General features: G+C 38.6%; 1 protein-coding gene across 1 annotated transcript in view; it reads right to left on the reverse strand.

Annotated features, from left to right (window-relative positions):
• Nucleotides 1-13431: 13431 nt before the first annotated feature.
• The window catches only part of MRPS9 (mitochondrial ribosomal protein S9), a 33074-nt gene continuing 23012 nt past the window's right edge, over nucleotides 13432-23493 (reverse strand). The window contains exons 7-11 of the mRNA XM_026847583.1: nucleotides 20766-20841; nucleotides 17946-18114; nucleotides 16064-16172; nucleotides 15036-15205; nucleotides 13432-13634 (exon numbers count right to left, since the gene is read on the reverse strand). Coding sequence (XP_026703384.1) covers nucleotides 13543-13634; nucleotides 15036-15205; nucleotides 16064-16172; nucleotides 17946-18114; nucleotides 20766-20841 — 616 coding nt within the window. The 3' untranslated portion in view covers nucleotides 13432-13542. The remainder of the gene's footprint in view (nucleotides 13635-15035; nucleotides 15206-16063; nucleotides 16173-17945; nucleotides 18115-20765; nucleotides 20842-23493) is intronic.

Consider the following 23493-nt stretch of genomic DNA (forward strand, 5'->3'; position numbering starts at 1 on the left):
TCAGGGGCTTCTTTAGCTCGGGGGGGGGGGGGGAAATGTACATTTTTTAGAAGCATTCATGGTTTTGGCCAGTGATAAATAGTTGTGTTAAAGGTAACTAATCAAATTAATCAAGAAATGTTCATGAGAAATACAAACAGACACTAGCCTGAGGAATGAGAAGCTGTGGAAACATCAATTCTACTTCAGCCATAGCAGTACAGTTGCACGATGTGGAAAAAGGACATCTGACCTCAAACAAATGTTAATCCTAAAAGTTGCACTGGAGTGCAACCTATAAGCAAGGAATGAACAGAGCTGGTTTTAAGAACTCGCATGTTCCTATGCCTGCAAGTTATTTGGGTTACGGTGACTGGTTTTACAGATTCACAAGTCTCTGCACTCTATGACTATAGCACATGGCAACAAGTTCAGAATCCCAAATATTGAAGTTTAGTAGCAAAGACAACACAGATCCCAACAGACTGCTCTGCTACCTGCAGATATCCTCTCCCTTCTGCAAGGGAAAGCAAAGCTGTACCGTCAGAGCCAACACAGGGCAGTTCTTGTGTGCAGGAGTGCTGCAGAGACAGATGCCACGGAGCTTACAGACAGCTTCCCTCTGCGTAGTTACCAGTGATTTAATCCCTGGGAAAGCTCTCAGGAGGCACCATCAGTCTAAAGGTTATGGTCCAGTCAGGGAGCTGCAGGAGTGTGAAATATTGAGACTTGGAAACTAATCACGGCACCATCACGGCTGTTACCAACACTGCTGTGGGACATTGCTGGTTAGCAAATGTAGCTGGTGTCCTACAAATGACCCTCTTCAGAAGTATGTTCTCTTAAGGCAGGGGAATGAATCAGGATTCTGGTTCATTACTTAGGTTCTGGGTGTTTTTCTTATTTAACAAATCAGCACCCTCCCCAGCCCCACCTCCCCTAAATCTGCCAGGTTAATGCAAGAAAAAGAAGCAGACTGTAACCCCAGTGTGCTTCTCCTCATACTCTGCCTTACTCTGCAGCACCCTTCCTGCAAGTCTCTCTTATGTGCTCCAAAAGTTTTTAAGGCCCACTGGCAGCTGCATAGTTACTTTTCTCACTGACTGGCAGAACTTAATTTCTGTTATTAATTCCTATTCATGTATAATACTTAATCCACAGCTCTGTACAGTTTCCCCATCTCACTGTACTTGGCATGTGGACTACACTACATACTGTTCCTGAGAATCAGTTTGGGCACTGAGCTGAATTTCCACAGGGAGTCTCTGCCCAGCACTTCCCGGTTACCTTCTGAAATTTCCTGTTAAAAACTGAAGACTGGCATTAGATTATGGCAATTATTATCAACTGATTACTATCAACAACGGTTGGACTAGATCATCTTCAAGGTCCTTTCCAACCTAGATGATTCTGTGATGCTTTAAGTGTTGATGCTGTAATTGCATCACCATTGCAGTGGGGGAATGGCGCACTGCAATGAAACCAGGAGAGCTGGGTTAAGAGAGCAAGGCCAGCCTTTCTCTTCAGAAGTAAAGAAGACAGGCTGTGTATTCATTACCAGCAAATTTTAGCTCCTGTGGCTCTTCCTTCCTCAGCATGGTCTCAGTCCAAGACCAATTGCTGAGAGAGTGAGGCACTGATCCCACTGCATGTGGGTGGGAAAGTGGCCCTAAGCAAGAAGTGAAAAGTTCTGTCCCTAACAGGGGTCATGCTTGGATGCCTGAACTCACTAAATAGTAAATACCTCAAGAAACTGGTCCAAGATACTAGATTTGAGGTGGTTTTCAAGAGGGTGTAGAAGACTCTCCACATGCTTAAAAGCCTCAGCAGCTTTAGAAAGGTGTTCTGGTCACCTTTTAGGGGTACAGGCAGTGCCATGGCCAGTATATCACTGCAGCTCAGGTGTGTTAAATGCCAGGATCCAAAATTCACTGCAGTAAACTCAAATGGGCCTAGAGGAGGCTTTTGAGCAAGGTTTTCCACAGCTTTGGGATGAGTTTGTTGCTCATTTGTGAGCTGTTCAGAGGTGGGATCCAGCACCACATGCACTGCCAGGGACCTGCCTGCCTCCCTTCTCTAAACCAGCACCTCTGGGAGACCTGGCCAGGGGCAGACCTTGGGGACCACTGGTGGCCTGCTCCGTGGCCGTGGGGTTTGGTGGGTGATTTCCACAATGGTCCACTGGAGGACAGCAAGTGTCTATGTACATAACATACATATACCTGCACAGGACATATGGAAAGGATTTCTCACCGAACTTGGAACATTCCTGCCAGTCTTCAAAACAAAAAAAAAGTTGTTCAACTCTTTAAGAAGGTGGGTTTCCAAGTTTGGCTTAAATATGCACTATGTATTTTATCAATGCATGTTTAACACACATTATTTCGTATCTGCATTTATATATAAATACATATGCACCTATATATAACTGTATAATTGTCATTCTTAATGACTGGTTTCTGTAGAGCAGTGAAATAGGCATCATGTGGTTGTCTCGTACCATTATAACAAAGCTTTTCCAGATTTGTGGGGAGTAGAGAGGGGAGAGGAGAAGGAAAGAAGAGAGAAACTGCATGTGAATATTTTTGTTTGGGGGCATTGAAGGCATTTAAGGGACCTTTACAAAAATCACATTTAAGAGATCTCTCGTTCATCTTGCGAATAGTACAACAACAGATTGCAGGAAATGGTAATTATCTCCTACTACCACTTGCTGGTACCCTATAAAATATTCTTTTAAAATATCTAATGCGTTGAGGTGTGTCAAGTAGCTTTTTCACCACATGATGTGTGATAAACAGGATATCTCTCGTAATCAGAAATCTAAAGCATGCGGAATGTAAAGATTAAAAGAGCAGTGTTTTTCTTTAAATGAATGTAATCAATGCGCTTATTAGTTTGCTGCAGCAGAAGGAGGGAGTGGGTGGGTGTTTCAGAGTTGGCACATGTCTATTTGGCAACAGTGAATAGCCTGAGTGTTTATAGAGAGAGCTCTGTGGAATCCCTAGATTCTGCAGATTTCCTTACCAATTTTGTCTCGGATAATTAAGGATTTTAAATAATAAAAGAAAAAGTTAAAGAGGAAGTACAAGCTCCAGCTGGATCAAATAAAAAATAAATAAAAAAAAAAAAGAAGGGTTTTTAAATTCTCAATATTGCCTTAAAACTAAAAATCAGCACTAAAGCACAATTTGGCTCTTAAAAGTAACTATGGAAAACTGGCACCTGCTTCCTCAACAGATCTACTCCCTGGATGTATCCAGAGATATATCTTCTTAAACTAGTGATTAAAAAAGTTTCTACAGCTGTTGGACCTTCAAGACACAACCCATAAATGGGACAGGATTGAGCTGGAGACTTTCTGGTCCACACCTGGCCAAACTGCATCACTGCTCTGATCTAAATCCCCAGCCACAGGTTTGGATAAAGCTGTTAAACCATGGTGACACACAAGCAACAACTCCAATGTCTTCAAATCCCACACTTTCCTTCAAGTAAAGCTAAAATGTTACAGCTATCCTCCTTGTCCAAAATGAAAATGTATGTAGGTTTGCACAAATGATGCCTAGTTGCTCTCTGGTCATGCCTGAGAATAACTGTGGCAGACCTCCAGCTGGGACAAAGCCTCCCTCTCTCGCCTGGTAAGGAGGACAACTCAGGCTTAGGCATCGTGACCCCATCACCTGTGGGAGGAAACTTCTTGGTGCAACAAACCGGCTGTAGCGCTACCACCGCTTTCATGCACACGAGGCCAGCATGGCTGCTGCTGCTGCCATCAGGAAGGAGGTGAAGACAGAGAAAATATTGGGGGTTTTTTTGAGGAAGGACTGCTGCCACCCCTAAGCAGCAGTTGTTCATTGCACCTCTCCAGCATTGCTACTGGCAGCAGAAGCAAAAGGCCTGTCCAGCTCTCCTGCCCTACCTTTTCTCCTTTCTGTGGCCCAGCCCAGCCTCTCAGCCTAGAAACATAATTCTCTTCCAGCTACAATTACAAAAAAAACATATGCTAGTTTTGACAACCAGCTAAAAGTTATGTAGCCATATTATGTTCAAAAAAGCCTGTTGAACTAAGCCTTTGAAGGGCTGGTAGTCAACTCAGAGCATAAAAGGAGGCAGCACTGTTCTTCTCTGAGAGCAGCATCTCTGGTGCTATCGGACCTGGGGATTGGCTCAGGACACGGCACATGGGCAGCAGCATGAGCTGCAGGCTGCCTGCGAGCAGCCATAAAGGTGGACAGGCAAGGTCAGGGTGCCAAGAATTAGCACTCTCTTATCTGGATTCTCTACTGAAAGCTTGGATGCTGTCAGAAAGACCAAAAGCTAAATAGACATCCAGTGCCACTCTCACTGTTCAAGTGTTACCCAATTCCTGCAGCTCATGGTCAGGTGGTAAGCAATTTCTCTAGTCACATATGAGCTCTGGAAAAGAGCAAGAGCTGAACCATTTCCCATGTCCTTGCCCAGCACCATCAGAACCTCTCCTTAATTTCAAAATTATTCTGAATTGCTCCAGCCATTATAGCTGTATGACTTCCCTAAGTCATAATTATAGCATAGTTATCAAATTAGGTTAAGAAATAAATTATTTTTAACAGAAAGAATAAACTATCTTCCCTAGTTCTAAAACATACATGTGTACAATACCTGGATGCATATGTGTATGTATATAAATATGCAGATCACACTATTATTAAGTGGTAATATCTGGTTGACCAGAATCTGTTTCATACTTTTACCATGACTAAAAGAGACTGATAATCTTGGGCAATGAATTATTTTGTCAGTTATATGAAGTTAAAGGCTAAGTAAAATCAGCAGCAATTCAGAATGGGGAAAAAATCTGTATATTGTAAAGATGTTTTATCTGGTTTTGTCCAGTCAGTGGGTAAAGGAATTATATAAAACAGTATTCATGAAAAAAAACACCAACCATTTTTTAAAATGCATACCTACTAGGTGCACTTTGTTCTTTTTTCTTTATAAAGTTTAATATTCAGAAAGTTACACTGAGCCACTAAACCACAGAAAAACACCGTAATTCCCATATCACAGCTCTGCCAGACCCTCCCTTAAGAAGGCTTCTTCTTTCTTGTGAGCCAGCTCCTCCTCAGACACTGGCACCCACCTCCAAAAAAGAAAATGTTCTTTTATAATCTCTCCAAGAGCCATTTCAATACACTTATATCAGACCAACATCTAACACTGGTTTAAAGTAATGTTTGCTTTCAGGCCACTGCATGAGGCTTCTCCCCACTTAGAGGCATCCTGTCACCTGGGAAAACACCGGTACGGATCCAACAAAGGACCCGCAAGAGAAATGGCAAAGCTTGCAGCTTTCTCAAGAGTTCAGCATTTAATGCTGTGCTGAAAGGGGTAGTCACAGCTCCAGAGACTTTGCCAGCTTTAGGAGCCTCATCAGACTTTTCTGGCCACAAACTGCCCCTTGACTGGGACATTTCTGTCTGGTGGGAGGGAGAGAGAGAAGGGACGAACCTCCACCCCGTTCATTCTCTGGTGGACTGGCAAATCTGAAGAAGCCATGGCAGGAGTGCAACCTACAAACCGCATGATGCCATATGCACTGGTAGGATTTCAGAGAGGGTAAAGGTCAGACCTTAAATCATTAAAAACCTAAGGGCCTGATGTAAAGCGCCATGAAGTCTCTAAGATTTCCACAGACTTTGGATCAGGTCCTGAGTCTATCACACAGTGGGATATTATCATTAGGCAAGACCAGAACAAACGTCAGCTGGAAGAGTCAGGCTGAGGAAAGAGGCATTTGCTTGTACTGAGCTGTGAGGTACAGGTGAAACCCCATCCTGCATCATTTCTCAGTACACACAGTAACTGGATAGAACACTTTAAATCATACCCTTCAGAACGCTTTCCCAACTATGCAGCTTTGGCAGTGACCATTTTTTCATGTGATGCTGATTACCATTTCCATGACCATCTATTATAAATAATGGCCATGCACAGAACTGTGTAGGTGAAGCACATTAATGTCGATACTACTCTGCGATGGGGGCATGCTAAGCTGCTTCTATGGGAAGGTCCCACCCCCCTCCTATTTTGATTTTTCTGCTGCTATACTTGATGACTAGCAATAAAAATGGGTAAACAGAGATCCAAGGGAAATGAAACTACATCTGCGGAACATTCAGAGCCAAAATACACAAGGTGGATAATTTGCATGCTGCATGTAAAAAGTAGTTACGCAGCTTTCTTCCTACTCTTTACATCTCCATAAAACATAATAATGGATTTCTAATTATACATCCAAATAATAGGCAAGCTGCAAGATGATGGGGAGAAAATTGGAAAGGGGGAAAGAAACTAACCAAAGGTACAGATGTAAGGAGGGTAGTGACATTTCTATAAAGATGCTTTAATGGTTGTTAAGTAGTCATTTTGAAACAGAAATTTTTTAAGTGTCCTAATAGGAGTTTTCATTTTCAGACAATTTGCTACACAGTTAAGTGATGTCAGACTACAAGCTGTAATCTACTACAATGACCAAAGAGGAGCTGTTTTCACGCCCATTAAAATATGTAATTGATTCCCAAATTGGCTTTCTACAAAAGAAACCAATCAGATTTATGCCAAATTCAGGCAGTGGATGAAGTCTTAACTTTTGATGTTAAACATCTGATAAACTTCATGCTGATGTAAAGCGTTATATTTGTAAATGATAAGCTCCTTAAGGTAAAAACAAACTCACAGTGAATTATGAAACAGCTAGTGCCCCTTTTTTATTGGCAGATGACAGAATTTGAATCGGCCACACTGCTGTAGGGAAGAGGGCATGTCCTCTACCTGTGCAAAGCGTGAGAGCTCCAGCCAGCGGTTCCTCCTTCCCTCAGTAAAGCCCTTCCCCACCTCTGTCCTGTCTACCTGTGGGCAGCCCAGCTGCCTGCCTGGCAGGTCTGCCGGTGGGGGAGATCTGAGACCCCATGCCTCATGAATGAAGGGTGACATCCCAGGGGGTCGAAGTCTGCATCAGTCAGTGCCACTGAGCAGCAATTAACTGCCTGAGCCAGCTCCTCTCCCAGGACCTCCCCAGACTTCAGCAGCCGGCAGGGTTAGCTTGCTACTCTAGCAAGTTCAGTTGCCCTTGACTCTACTGCTGCTCTGCCTCCTGCCTAGTTTTTGTTTTGTACCATGGGATATCCTTATGGGGCAGCTGTTTTGCATGTTCCTGCTCTGAGGCATCTTATGAGTCTTTGAGAGGGTAATGTGTATGCTTTGCACACTCAGCCCATCAATATCAGCTCCATCAGCATACCTGATGCAATCAACTATCCCTGATGAGTTAAGGCAGAGAATACCCGGTAATCTTGCTGTTATAGAAACAAAGAAGCAAGTGCTTTTCTAATGAAAATTTCTAAATATCCTTTTCCTTTCTCATTTTGCCTTAGTCAAATAAAATCATTAAGTGTTCCTAGCAACTTGAGTACAAATAAGTCCTCCAGCTTTGGAAGCCTGTTTGCTTAACCTCTGAAATTAAACTGAGTTCAGAGGTAAGGGGGGGTGGGGGTGGATCTTTAGAATAGGTCTCAAAGTGACTTTTTAATTTTCTCTATGAAGAAAGCTGACTGTTAAACCTGTATCTCAATTTTCCCCACAGAAGCAATAGTTACTACCAGAGAGCTGTTCCAGGTGAAAGATACAGGAGGGACCCCTTTGGCTTGGCTCAAAAACATCCAAGAGATGTCAGTGCTCATGTCGAGGTCTCACTAAAGAACCAGTTTTTAAACCTAGGAATTTAACTGCAGCTGAGTGAGGAGAAAACCAAATTCCTCTCCACCACAGGTGAGCTTTTACCAAATAACAGATCCTAGATGTCTGTTACATCTCTATGAGCAGGGGCAGCCCTTGCTTTAGCAATCCTGAGGCCCATCCCCAGCAGAACTTGACAGACTCTGCAAGATCTGAGTCTCACTTCCCCCGCACAGTAACCACAGAGCACAAACATGCCGGCCGCAGCAAACCTCCACTGCAACGCACCAGCACAGTAGCTGCTGGTGGGGTTCCCTGAGCTATCCCCAAAGTTGCTTACAGAGATGCGGGTGTCCAACTCGGGTTGAGCGTGAAAGGTGGCATGCAGCAGAAAGCTAGAAGACCCTGACAAGCCAGCTGCCCTATGATTTCCTATGTGAGCTGAGCAGAGAAGACACTGTATAACCATGTGCTTGTGTTCTTTTTGCAATGAAGTTGAATGAAGCAGATGTTTTGTCTCACAACATGCATGTCACAGCCTTCTCAGGCACTGGTGTTCCTGCATAAGACCCCTCAGTGAGGATTTTGCTGGCTAACCTCACACTTGTAGAGACAACAATGTGGTGCTCAGCCCAAGCAGTACATAAGATAAAGGCACCAGGTCCTTTACAAAGCAATGACCTCCTCTTCCTCTGTTATGCAGTGTATAATATTATTGATAATTAATTATCTAGACCATTCTTTGTACAGTATCTTCCTCTAAAACCTGTTACATCATATGAACACAAGTTTAAACAAAAAAAAATTCCTGTTGAGATCTCCACCACCTAAAAAACATTATAGCTGCCACTGCCTACATGGAATCCGGCACTCAAGGTATAAGGTATGTAAAATCAAAGTATTAGAGGCACCACCAACCTAAATCCTGCAGGGCTGCTCTGGGGCTTGAAATAAGGATATGCTGGAATCTTTTGAATTATTTCTACCCTGGTACCACTGGTGGCATCACTGTGTCTTATGAGAAACAGCAGTTACTAAAGGGAAGTGTAACCAGGCAAGCAGGAAAGTATCAGGGACCAATCGAGAATTTGCTTTGTTCGATTTTGGAGGCAAAATGGCGCTTTAAAAAGAAAGCATTACTGTACCGTTTTGTATCTCCTGGTAGTCATGTTAGTCTGAAATTGCTTCCATAGTGTACTAGTCTGCTCAGGACCTGTGACAAGCACACACCACTTTCCTTACATTATTTCTTGTGTCAGTATTGTCAGCATCTGAATACAACATTTACTGAAATGATGAAGAAATGGTCAGTGCACATCTTGAACGCCTTAAAGATAGAGCATGTTGAAATACAGACCTCCTCTGTGGAGCACCCAAGGCTTTTTTCCTTCAAAAGGAGCAAGTTCCCAGCTGAGCTGAGGAGCACCCATTACTGCTTATGTGCCAGGTGGGATCAGAATTGCCCACTGGAAGGACTTCAACATTCAGTTATTTAATACTGAAAACTAACAGTGAAGGTGATTGTTGACAGTGGTTCAGAGTGGATGCTAAGCAATAGGAGGTCTAAAACCATTATTGCCCCTTTGTTTTGTTTTTCTCCCACAGTGCTTTATGTGGACAGGTACACAGGCAGTGCTTTGCGATCACAGGTTTTGAAGGACAGTTAGTAAGCCACTACAACCGATACTCACTAGATTAAAAACCACATTTGCTTCCAATTCTAGTCCATGAATTCTCATCTATATAAAATATCATACTGTGAAAATTAATTTCTATATGCACAAGGATTTTATGAAACAGTATAGATAAAATGCAGTTTCAATACCAAATCCTCTTCCCCTTAGCCAAAGCAAATTTCTGGCATTTTATCTAAATAATTATATTTATTAGTTATGTATGATTAGTGTGAGATTGCTAAGGGTAGGTTTAGGTTGAACTTAAGGCAGAAATTCTTCACTGTGAGGGTGGTGAGACACTGGCACAGGTTGCCCAGAGCAGCTGTGGCTGCCCCCTCCCTGGCAGTGTTCCAGGCCAGGTTGGACGGGGCTTTGAGCAGCCTGGGCTAGTGGAAGGTGTCCCTGCCCATGGCAGGGGGGGTGGAACTAGGTGATCATTAAGGTCCCTTCCAACCCAAACCATTCTATGATTTTAACTTTGTGATGACTGGCATAACATTATTGTAACATTTCCAAGCTTCACGCATCAGCCGACATTTCTTAGCATAAGACTGTTAATATTAATTCGAAGATATTATTTATACCTTGAAATTAGATTGCTGAAAACTAGTATTAACTGACATTATTCCTTCCTAAAATTTGTATCTCTTGTCAGGAGAAAAAATGCTGGGAAGAATCTGCATCTACACTTCTGAAACCCAATACATTTATTTTCATATTAATCTGTTACAAAATCACTATTTATAAGAAAGACTCCTCATTTCTTTTCCATCTACATACCGCTTTTTAAAATAGCTCATTTCATTCGATTGCAAACTGCTCCATCTTGTGGTAACATGGCATCATTAATACAAACCAAAAACATCATTACAGCTTTACCTTCTGACTGACTGGTTTCCACTCTAAAGAAATATATTACCAGAATTACCAGAAATCAATGACATAGATATATTCCATTTGTCTCAGAGACAATTTTGGTATCTCAACTTAAAGCAAAACATCAGTGTGGAGGGAAAGGAAAAAAAAAAAAAAAAAAAAAAAAAAAAAAAAAAAAAAAAAAAGAGCCTGGATGAATCACAACATGCATTAACCAGAAAGCATAGAAGGCTTACTACTTTGTGCCCACATTCAGAAAACTTTGTCATGTTCTACAGTATAAGCACCTGTCACATTCAGGACACTTTTCTGAAAACCTTGTTGGCAAGATGAGCTAGTCCACACTGCAAGTGGTTCAAAACTGAGACCCAAGAAGCCTGGCTCAGACACAGTGAGTACATAGGTGTTCAGGACTGCTTCTTTCGGTAACTTTGGAAATGCAAGAGAATGAGAGAAATGGGAAATTAAGATTATTCAAACTAATAATCTGATTCTACTACTGTGCTGATGTCACAAGCCAAAATTAAACACTCCAAATGAAATTTCCTTATTTGGTTCACCCGTAAGATACTTCAGTTCTGATGAATCTGTAAAAGTGAAAAAAAATGCTAGTCTCACCTTTTGATCAGCTTTAACACTACAGAAATAGTCCTTCTTAATATAGAATTACTTCATCTCCTAACTGCAATCCATGTCAACATGGGAGTTGACTAAGAGGAACTTCATACAAAAAAAAAAAGTAAAAAATATGCACAATTCAGGGTTTTTTTCTTTTCAAAATACTTCTCTCGTTTGGCTGAGTTTCAGAACTATAGTTGGAAGCCTGAGCAAGCAGTTAGGAAGCAAGTGACCTGGTTGCACAACATTAACTAGTATTTCCAGGGACTCCCCTAAAAAGTTTTCTAGATTCTAAAGCTTTACCGTATCTAAAATTTTTGCTGGGTCTAAACACCAAAGGCTGTCCCCATACTTTTTTTTGGAAGCTAAAAAGTTAAGAAATCCTTTAAAACATGATAAAAAACTATGTACGTTGTAAGTACTGATAATGCTGTTGCACTCTTACAGCTTTACTGCCTAATAATGAAGTAGGAAAATAAATATTGTCAAACATCAATTTTGTGTTAAGATAAAAATTCTACTATTTAATCTCCTCCTATATCTTCTTCAGCTAGCACCTTCATTTAAGTTCATGTGCTTATGTATGTTTTGTTATTGAAGCATAATCGAAAGAACCTTTAGGTACATACCTGTTCCAGCATGGGTATTTACTGAACACTTTTATTGCAAGTCACAGCTTCTACTGAAACTGAAGAGTTATTTCACTACACACAAAAAATTCAGAGTTAAATTAGCAAAAATGCTAATTAAGCCATTTTGTATTTGCCTTAGTGTAAAACATGTCTCATGTAACTCCATTTTTCAACGAGTTAGGTGAATTGCCTCAGCTGTTGAATACAACTTAACAAGCCACAGAACCACAGAATCGTTTAGGCTGGAAAAAAACCTTTTAAGATCATTGAGTCCAACCATAAACCTAACACTGCCAAGTCCACCACTAAACCATGTCCCTAAGCACCACTTCTACAAGTTTTTTAAATACCTCCAAGGATGGTGACTCAACCACTTCCCTGGGCAGCCTGTTCCAGGGCTTGACAACCCCTTCCAGTGAAGAAATTTTTCCAAATATCCAATTTAAACCTCCCCCAGAACAACCTGAGGCTGTTTCTTCTCATCCTATCACTTGCTACCTAGGAGAAGCGACCAACATCCACCTCACTACAACCTCTGTTCAGGCAGCTGTAGTGTCATATATTTTGATTGAGACAAACCACCTCAGCAATAAGAAATCTTGCCCAAGTTTACTGAATATTATAGTGAAAAAAGAGTTAAAAAGAAGAACAGAGTGTCTTTGGGGATTAAGAAATCAGAAGCACATCAGTCAAGGATGCATACCATTTCTGACCTTCTTTGTTTTACTCAGTTCAAGAGGTCTATTTATGTGCTGCCCCCTCTTGAATGGTGCTCAGAAAAATAATGGCCCATAGAGATCACTTGTTGTTTATCACCTGCAGTGACCTCCTAGCACGTTTTGTTACCTCTGAGGTGTAATATTTTTGGTATACTCTAGAGCAAATAAGCAGCAGGGCAGGTACTCTAGCACCTGGCTAGGTATCTGGCTGGGGAGGACGAATTCTGTATTGAAAGAAATTTGGAAGGTGTCCTGTTGTTAAAATTACTGAGTTGAAAATTGCTTTTCTGCTTTCTCATGGTGAGATGAGCCTTATACTAATTTTTGCCAGTTCCTATGGAAAGATGAAGGATATGCTTTTCACTGGAAGCTCTATGTATCTGACCTCTGTCCCAGGAAGGAAGTTGGCAATAAACCAAAACCTTGCGCTTTTGGTTGAGTGCTGTAACCACTAATCTATTTTGGAAGGCTACAATTATAGACAGTAGGTGGGCAGCACTGTCATCACCTCCTGCTTCTGATTTTAAAAAAGAAAAGTTATGACTGTATTTGGCAAAGAGTCCAATGCTATCTTTGTGCATTAGCCATATTCAGAACACGCTTCCTTGATCGGGCCCCTTGAGATTTAAGGGGTGGAGTATTCTAAAAGATTAACTTCAGCCTAATCCCTCCAGCTCTTTCTGCATTTGGGAAAAGAAAAACTGACTCCTCCAGAGGGTGATTCAGAGCAAGTACCTAAATTTAGGTGCTCTGAATCACTCCCTACTTAACCCAGGGAAGCATCCTGGAGACAACTGATTCCACAGGCAGAGGTTATCTTCTGTGACTGTTCCTCTCAACATCCTCTCAATTGTCAGTACCACTCTCAGTAGTTTCTCAACTCCACCATAGTTTAGGTGGGAAGTTGTCACTTATCTTCAGACACCTGTGAGGCATAAAGGGAGACACGTCAAAACTGTCCAAATACCTGATTAGGAGCTGCCTAATTCCAGAATTTAGATAGTCAAGTCACTAAACAAACATACTGATTTTTAGAAGTTATAATCCACCAACTGTTTCATAAATCATTACCGACTTCAGTGGAGCTAAGATGCAAAGCTGGCACTCAAGCTACTATTTTAGATCTAGCATTTTGGCAAATCACATTGCAATTTTCCACAATTTTTAATAAATACAAAGTTGTTTGCTGCTTTTTAAACAGAGAAAACAGTTGTTATAATGGAAAAAGTCTTTATTACTAAATATATTTATACAACAGTTTCAAATCATAAATCAGTATGCTTTGAAATTCTGGTAGCATTCTGTTCTTTAAATACTCAAGACTTATCGCTTTTTCCAGGTGAATTTCCGTCTGGCTCCCTCTTGACCAGGCTTTTTTCGTTCCCTCACACGTGGGTCAACTGTTAATAATCCAGCTATAAAACACAAAAGTACCCATTCACTGTTATTAGTTAATATTACAGACACACTACATGCATGGAGTTCAAGACAGTAACTTTGCAATATGAGTTGTAACATCTAGAAGGATAAGGGTTCAGTTTAAAACACACTGAAAAGAATTTAATCAGATCCTCTAACATTTTAACTTTAGTAATTGAACTTTCTTCACGTTTTCCTTTACAAAGCACTAAAAAAATCCCATGTTGTTTTATATCCATATTGCTTAAGCCTTTAAAGCAGCAGTCTCCAAACTTTTCTGATCATGCACTTCTATCAGTGAAATATTTTTGAGCATGCATCCCCAATACATATGTATTTACTCATTTATGAATTATATACACTACTGAAATTCTAAGATTTTTTACCTGTACCCCAATGCATCATATCACGCAACACCAGAGCACCCCCCGCACACACTTTGGAGACCACTGCTTTTGAGTACACTTTCTGTTTCCAAAGTATATTTGGCAATGTCCAAAACACGGTCAGAATTATGCTGATCTCATTACAGATATCCAACTCACTAAAGTGTCAGTTTACAAGGGTATTCCTAGCAAGTCATACTTGTCAGTACCAAAAAGCTAGCAAAGAAACTTGTTGCAAAGATACTAGCATGAAGACACCTTCACTTCCATGGATGGTAATAATGTGAAAAAATCATAGCTGTTCTGCCAGTAATACATGCAGTTATTCTTCCTCCTTGTGCAGAAAGAGCAGTTAAAAGCTCACTGTTCATAAGTCTGTATTTGCTGAAACAGTATGGCAACTAATCATTGAGAAGCATCAAATACAGCAATTATCCAAATAAGTTCAATCTTATTCTAGTTAACTTGTAAACTCTAAATAAAGCAAGAATGGAAAAGAAGCTCCTTCAGCCTGGCTAGTTGCATGCAATATATTTATGCTCATTACCATCCCTTCAAAGCTAACCCTCTAGTATTTATGTTCAAAAATAAAACTTCTTTAAACATGAACAAGATGCAACTAACCAAGTAAAACAAAAGTAAAATCTTAGTACCTTACAGCTCACTAATGCCTGATCCAGATTTATTTGTTAGTGAATACACATTCATGTTTTGTGATTCCACGTTGAGGCAATATAAGATGGTTAATAGACCTAAGAGGTTATGAACAGATGGAAAAATGCTCAAGAAGTCATCCAAAACATACACAAAGGATGCTAGGAAACAAGTGAAAGCAATTTATAAATAAATGCAGATCCCCTTCATACAGTATACAAGGTTTCACTGGGATTATTTACTGAAACTTACACTATCTGATCCTTAAATGATCCTTGTATTATTTCTGTTAATTACCAGAAACACATTAAAAAACATTGAAATATTTTCAAGACTTGAAATATTTTCTATTCCTACCTTGCCTCATGAATTCCATCTCCTTTTCTGTCACAAAACTCCTTAAGGCTTTTGCAGAGGCTAAACGTATTGCTCCAGCCTGTGAAGATCTTCCTCCACCAGAGACTGTGCAAACCATATCATGTTTTCCAACTCTGTCAAGGAACTGGAAAGGGAACAACAACTGTTCTCTAAAAAAAAAAAACAAAACAAGTCACCAAACAATAAAAAATACATGTATATAAAGTTACATGCTGTGTACACTTCTTACCATAGTATATACAAAAACATAGTTAACTTTCAGGCAGAGATCCAGAAAGACATTGAGAAGCTTAATTTCCTACTGATACTGACTGTATCAATGGGAGATAAGCAGCTAGGAGCATATTCAAACTACCATCGGTAAGTATTTTAAGATCAGTTTTACAAATACTTTTATTTCACTAATTACGTACAGATGCCAAGATCTGTCAGCTATGGATATGCAAACTGAGCAATCTCTCACTCTATTCTTGAGCTCAGAAACCACATAATAAAATAAAAACCACATAAAGGATGGAAACCTTATGTTGGCCTTATGAGAAATCTTCTCTATATCAGACTGTGCACATTCTCTAAAATCTTAAACTTTACATGACATGTCTCACCTTGTTTGCTTCCACTATGTTACTGTATGTCAGATTAATAACACATGCAAACAATTTGCAAATCTCTCAAAAAACACTTAAAGATACTGTTTATTATTTATTTTTAAAATAAACTGCAAGCCCTTTCTAAGAGGAACAAAATTTGAACTATCCAAATAGCCCGTGCTCTTGATTCTTCAGAAAGGGAGAGATGAGAAACAGAGCAAGGTTTACCTACCAGTTCTTATACTACTGACTCCTGAAAACTAGGAAAAAAAGACCAGTTTTCCTAAAACTTATAGCTATACAGAAATAAGAACGTAGGATCAACTGTGGAACACAGCGTCAAAATGTAATTCCATGGCATGACTGTTGCTGGAGTAATTTAAGTACAGGAAGAATAAAGCATTTCAGTGCTCTCACCTGTCCTGAAGCACTGGGAAGTAATGTAAAACATCTATTCCATTCACTGTAATTTTTCCAGTCCCATTGTCATAAACTACCACAGTAGCTCTTGAGGTTTTTCTTGTACCTTAAATTAATTAAAGGAATTAAAATCAATCTGTTATTGGTATATTCTATATTCTACAGAACTTCATGCGCCCAAGAAGTTAAGCAAATCTCAACACTTTCATACAGTATCAGCTATTTCTTTTTGGAGGCTGAGGTAACAGCAACAAAACAAAAAAAAAAAGAAATACATACAAACAACAAATAACTACCTTTCAATATATTTTAATCAATGTCAGGGTCAGGGGGAGGATGTCAAGGTAACACTCTACCCCCAACAACTTCAGTACGTCAGGACACTTTCTTGACCCGGTGATATCACAGTATATGAAAATTAAGTTTGTTGAACGCCTATGTTTACCATAAGTACAATTTCTAGTAATATTAAAATACTTTATAAAATCATACAAAGGTACAGAAGTTTAAGACTATTCATATGGAAAAGGTTAACACTTTAATTATACTGCTATAAACAAGGCCTATGCATCATTTAGCATAGTTTCCTCAGAAATTACTACTTGCAGTTCTCTAAGTGTATTAGCTTCAAGTTAAACCATGACAAACTCTGTGCTAAAGCCTAAAAGCAATCTTCTGTAGCACAAAGGAAGCAGTCATTCTGATAAAAATTATGAAACAAATTAGCCGTTTTTCTTAATTTAGGGGGGTGATGGGTCACAAACAAGACAGTTCTTGACCTGTGAAAATCTGATGGCTTTTCTTAAATAACATGGGTTGTATGCTTATCAATCTTCAATAACTACCGTTCTTAAGACACTATCGAAAACCACTGTGGATTAAATCCCAGTTTGGCACTCTTACAGCTCCTTGTTGCCACATCATCTTGAAGGCAACCCAGCTAGAAGAGAGCGCTCTAGCCATTCTGGCCCCTCAAATTCTCTGCAACCTTTGTTCTTATTATCATCTGCTGCCTGCTACTTAAAAAACACACATCATCTGACAAAGATTCCTTTTAAATGTACAGCATAGATATGGAGTGTGTGTTTGCACATATGCTTTGTCTAGAAAGTTCAGGCTTTCCTGTACATGTTGTTGCTACATTTTTTTCTAGGCAATCATTCGTATCATTCTTCTACTACATGTCCCATCACTGAAAAAACAAGCAGCCTGTGTTCTAAAGACACAGAGACCTTCATGGCTTTTCTCTAACATCCTCTCTGACTCAGTACCAATGACATTCCCATCTCTATCCCATAATACTAGCTGTGGTTTATCCACTTGTTTAAATAAATTTAGGAATTCCCTCTTTGCATTTTCCTAGGCTCTTTGTAAAAATCCAAATGCCTTGCTATTTATTCTTTGCATCTTCAAAATTCTCCTTTGCTGTACTGCCTACAAAAGCCATGATAACTGTTACGTAGTGGTCTATGTGTGCCACTTTTATACTAAGCAACAACACTGTTACACTCATGGAATTTTCTGTATCTGTTTGTGCTCCCCCAGTCCCCATGCCCTTTATGTTCAACAGTCAACCCCTGTCAGCGATGAAAGTCCTTTTGTATCCTACAACATGTAGCACAACAGGGTCCGCTAGACAGAGGTACTACTTTATAGAAACACAGATAAAAACTAACAATGGCTAGACTCTGTGCTAAAAACTTCCACTTTGTTACCAGACCATGTCATATCTTAGTATGCCATAACACAAGTAACAATTACATATGCAATATACACATAAGCATATAAAATGAAGTAGTGATGCATTCAGCAGTGTCATACATACTAAAGAAAGCAGTGTGAAGAGGAAAAAATTGTGCAACTGACTTGAAATTAGTACCTTCACTGGTGCTGAAGGCCACTCCTCGTTCATCATACTTCAAGGGCTCAATAACTGCCTTTTCTGACTGCACAGGAACTTCTTTGGAAAACTTTTGTATATAATTCTCCTCGATGTCACCACATGGCAACGTCATCAATTTTTCTAAGAGTCGAATAAATCTTGAATACTGTAGACAACAAGACTTCATTAAAGGATGCAAGTGTAATTGCATTTGCTAAAACTTTCTATTTTTATGTAATTGATCTTTCCTACTTCACTTTTATTGATGATTTCTGACAATCTGACACTTTTGCACCTACATGCTGATTTAAGAACAGCATGCAGATGCATCATTTTCTGTGTGACTAAAGATACCTAGTTCTTTCTTCAGGCAACAATGAAACTAATTCAAAGCATAATCGATCCCTTTGTAATACAGCATTATTGTATTAGAATTGAAGTTCATCTCACTTTTAAAAAGAAAACATGGAGGGGGTGTGTCTTCATTCTTTTATTGTTTTATTAAAATGCCAAAAGGAAATGATTTTCACTTCTTTCAGTAAGTCAGCATGTTCATTGACTTGGAAATAATTTTATTTCACTAAACTGATCCTCTTAAATGATTATATTCCATAATATATACAGGAAATACCTATCTATGTATCTTTGGCTATTCAAGCTGAGTTACTTTAATGTTTATGATTTCCTTCAAAACTGAACAATCAAGCTATTTAAAAATTCAAGAGACACTTGACTTAAAGGGCAACCTCTTGAAATAAATTATCCTCTGCTACTATGTGGTTCTCCCTCCCCCTAACACCCTCCTCCAAAGTTCTTCAACATGTGATTAAAGAGTAAACACCACTGTGTTAACCCATTTGTGCTAAAAGCTGGGATGCCCTGAAGTCTTACTGTCAGGAGCACTAGACAGCTGGTCACTGGATATAAAGGTATGCTATAATCTAAAATGTATTTTTCATATAGATATCACAACCTCATTTTTGAAGTTTTCTTTACTTACAGACTGTTATTAAAAGTATTTTTTCTTCTCTGTTACCAGGGTCTTCTGCACAAAAGTAATACTTTTCCTGTAACCTAGCAATAGCCCCTGGAACTCTGATACCACTTATAAAGCTTCTTCTATCTAATGATGTGACACAGACCTGTGCTAAAGCCTTTGTAGAGCAGAAATATAAAAAATACAAACATTTTAAAATGATAGAGGCTAAAGAAAGCTTTGCAGAGTGCAAAGGAAAAGAAAATATCGATAGTTCTGATTTTGTTTAATAATACACTGCAGAAAATTTTGTTGCAATGACAAAATACAAGAACCTGAGCTGGTAAGACTGGTAGCTTATACCAAGACACTTCAAATACATTTAACAATGTTTGTTCCTATAGGCTGAGGCTTTGTGGTTTTACATGCGAGAGGCCAGTATTGTAAAAGGTTTTGGTGTGTGGTATGTTTTTTTTAGTATACTGCAGTCTACTTTTACAGAGGTAGAGTGTACAAAAATCAAGCATTGAAGAACACACAGAGGAAAAACAGCCAATTCCAAATGCAGGAGCTACTGAAAACACTGAAGTCATAACTGCTTCTACTGTGAGCAAGATAGAGGAAGTCTCCTGGTTATTCCACGATGGAGAATTTACAACAGCGATATCTGATATGCTTACAGACCACAATCTACTCAAGACCTTTTCACATTGCCCACAGACAAGGAAGCCATCATATGTTACTGTTCTGGATTGTCAAGTGAACAAAGGGCATGTTTGCTGCTGCTATGCTATTTTTGCATTGATGATGTCCACAGGACAGAAGAGATTGAAGAACACTGTTTCTAGCTGAGAAAATACTTAAGATGCACAGACAAATAGTGTTATACTCTCTGGTACTACCATATTCAAGCTTAAACTTCCAAAAGAAAACTGAAGCTGGACACAGACTGAATCTGCTGTACAAAAATCTAATTCTATTTCGGGGACCAAAGGAAAAAGCTGACTGAGAAAAAAAAGTGTATGACTATCAGGACAAATAGCCTTATTCCCAGAGATAACGTGGAAAGGACTCCAAATCTAGAGAGTGATACAATTTGTAGATACTGGGAAAACTGCAAAACCCTCCTCTCTCCCACCATATTCATATAAAGGAGAATATGACAAGAGCTATCTGCATCAGATCACAGATCTATGTAGCTTTGTATCTTGTTTCTGATTTTGATTCTGTAGCCAATCACTAAGAAAAAGGACTCCTTATTTCTGATCAGCCTTCTCTGTGATTTTTCTAACATTATCATGTCCTTCTTAGGATTAATGACAAACTCTGTGTAGGGTCACTATTACATAAATCTATCGTGTTTCCCATCTTGAACATTTACCTTTTCTCTACAATAAGCAACAGAGGTTCTAGCCCTGTCTGTTTTTCATCCATAACTTGAACAAATTACTTTATTCCTATTATAAAGTGATATATTATTTTTTATATATATTATCTATTATTATATATTATCTACTCTATTTGTGAGTACATAATTAGATGACAAGAAACAAGTGGTGCAGGCCTCACAACATTACCAGGAGAAAAACTAAACTATGTTAGTAACAGTGGAAAACCTTTAATAGTTCTGTACCATGACATGTAAAAACAGCAACACAAATCACTGTTCAAGACATGAATGTGACAGTACTGTGCGCATATATAGACTTTATGAGAAGGACAAAAATTCTTTTGAAGAGCACCTGCTTCTACATAGTACCTCTTCAGTATCCAAAAATGCACCCAGAGTCCATATTTTTAAGACACAAGCCTCCTTAAGATTAGAAAGATTAATTACTTACATCATCATCTGACAGTTTTTCTAACAACATTTCTTCCAATTCAATCTTAGTCAGCCATCTGCTGCCAGCCAGGTTTCTGTTTAAAATATCACATATATTCTCCCTTTAATTAACCATGCAATTAGAGTTACATCACAAAGGACCACACATACAGTCAGTCTTTGTTCAGAAATACATTTTCCATTACAAATGAATACAGATCACATTCTTATAGTAAACATGAGAAGGACTATGTTGATTTTTAAAGATCTGTCTTTTGAAAGGGATGGTAACTTCATGTACTGAATTAACCACATGAAAATTATGTGTATCGGTTATGCATTATTCATATTATTGAAGTCTAGGATTGAGCTAGAGTAATACTGTAATAGTAAGTGATCTTCCTCACACCTTAAGACTTAGTTTTAAAAGCCTGCTGCTAAGAAGAATTTGGTTTACAAGCAGCAAAGAACAAAATCAAAAGCAGAACACTAAAATCAAATTCTAAAGTAACAGAATTTTGCCTCTGGTCTTTTCTGATCAATACAAAAAAACCCACTAGCAGTAAGCATAGTGAAAGCACTAATGCAGCAATGACACACTGTTCTATATACTGTGTAATCTTGACTTGCTTAGCACAGAAACTGAACTGATTATAGCAAATGTAGAATTTTCTAAGACGACAGACTCATACAGAGATGCTAACACACAGAGAAAATAACGCTTGAAATAAATTTTTGTGAAATATGTATGATATGAAGTGACCAACTAAACAGATTGCTACCATAAATATACATGCCAACATTATCAGGTAAATTTAAGCCAAAACTCTAACTAGTTTCTTACCTCTTCAGGTTTTTTAGAAACAATCTTAATGTTTTCAGCAGCATTAAGGAAGCTGTGATTCAGAAAAGCACTCCTTCAGAAGGTGATTTTAAGTAGTAGTACTTCTTAAGTATTTATTTTAATGCTTTTCTGAGTCAGGGCATAAGAAACATTTATTTAGAAACAATGCTGGGGTTAACAGTAATTTTAAAAAGCTTCCAATCCTGACATCCTGAGTATATACTTACATTTACATATTGCTACTTCCAGTGAAGTCAATGAAATTTTTTTACACGTGAAAAGCTATAAACTTAAACCAGTTCAAAATCAGGTCCTAACCCTACAGGTAACATTACAGAATGCATCCACAATGTATTATTTTCTGGGATTAAAAAAAATAAAAATAAAAATCAGCCATTCCCACCCACCCTCTACCTACACTTCAGAGATAAATTACCCAGGCTAATCTCAGAGGAAGTACCATATCCAGTGTGGAAAATAAGTCTCAAAAATCCTTTAAATTCTCTGAGCTTTTACAGACCTAACAGGGAAAACACCCTTTCAACTCTGACTAGCTTTAGGTCATTTTTCACATCAGTAAATCTACTGGCTGAGGTCTGTAAGAAGTCAGGTTATTTTTCAGCAGCATACACATAGAAAATAAATTCATTTGTTCTCTTGTCTGCTCAGAAGCTAACATGAATCTATGATAAAACATTCTGTGGGTCATAGGACACTATTTATATCATGAAGAAACATGAACTTGTGTTATTTAAGAAATTGAAATAATCTCAACAAATTAATCCTTTCTCTTCCTAACATAAATAACAAATAGCCAAAATTAAGAAATGACAAACCAACATGATTGTGCAACTAGAACAGCACATAAATCTGGCTAGAAAATACACAGCAAGAACAAAGATAACAACTTGGACAGTGAAAAAGTAACTATATACAAAAGCAGTAAATGCCAAAATCAAAACCTCCTAGCTGTATCCATTTCTTTTAAAGATTTGCTTATTATTTTAATATCTCATAAAATCCTTACAAAAAAACTCAAAATAGAAAATCAAGAAAACAGCCTAAGAGAAGCCAACAGTTCCTAAAGCATATACCCATCTCAAAGACAATCCTGACAGTATGCACTAAGAAACTAACTCTAGCACCTCCCATAGCTTCTTCTGGTTGACATGTATCTTTCCTGTCCAGTGGCTGCTATCTAGCTGGTTTGCTGTGCATACCAGAGAAGTTAAAGAGGAAAAAGAGCTAAATTCAACCACTAATAACAGTGATATTCAAACAAATCAAACAAAAAAACCTTCTAAAATTACTATAGTTTTTGATGATTTAGCTGTTCAAAGCCATCAAGAAAAAAATAGTGAAATTAAGGATTTTGATGCTTTGTAAGTTAAATACTGGAAAATAAAATTATTCAAGAACTGTAATGAACTATTAAAGAGCTCAGCTTTAGGCCTTAGTATTTTTCCAACAGATAAAGCAACTTATTTGGTATTTTAAAAGGCCTTGTTTTCTTATAGAGTTTACCTCCTTTTTCAAAACCTTTAATAAAGAAACAATTAGAAAACTTCATATACGGAAACATAGAATCCTGGATATTCTCTACTTATTTTAAAATCACACTTTAGAACTTTTATAACAGGAGAGAATATTGAAAAGAGCAGGGAGAGATTAAAGATCAAGAGAAACAGGTGGGGGTTCCCTATTTTAGCAGAAAGAAGCGAGCACTCCACACAAATGTATTACAGGTAAGACTTTTCAACCTGAAATCACCGTATAAATATTAGACAAAGAACAGGGAAAAGGTCTGAAAACATGTTGTGGAATAAAAGGCAGGTAGGGCAGGGAACTACAAGTAATGCCAAAACAACACATTGAAGCATTTTTAAGAAAAATAGTATCAATA

This window comes from Athene cunicularia, assembly GCF_003259725.1.
Source record: "Athene cunicularia isolate RWA chromosome 1 unlocalized genomic scaffold, athCun1 chr1_part1, whole genome shotgun sequence".
Classification (NCBI taxonomy): Eukaryota; Metazoa; Chordata; class Aves; order Strigiformes; family Strigidae; genus Athene; species Athene cunicularia.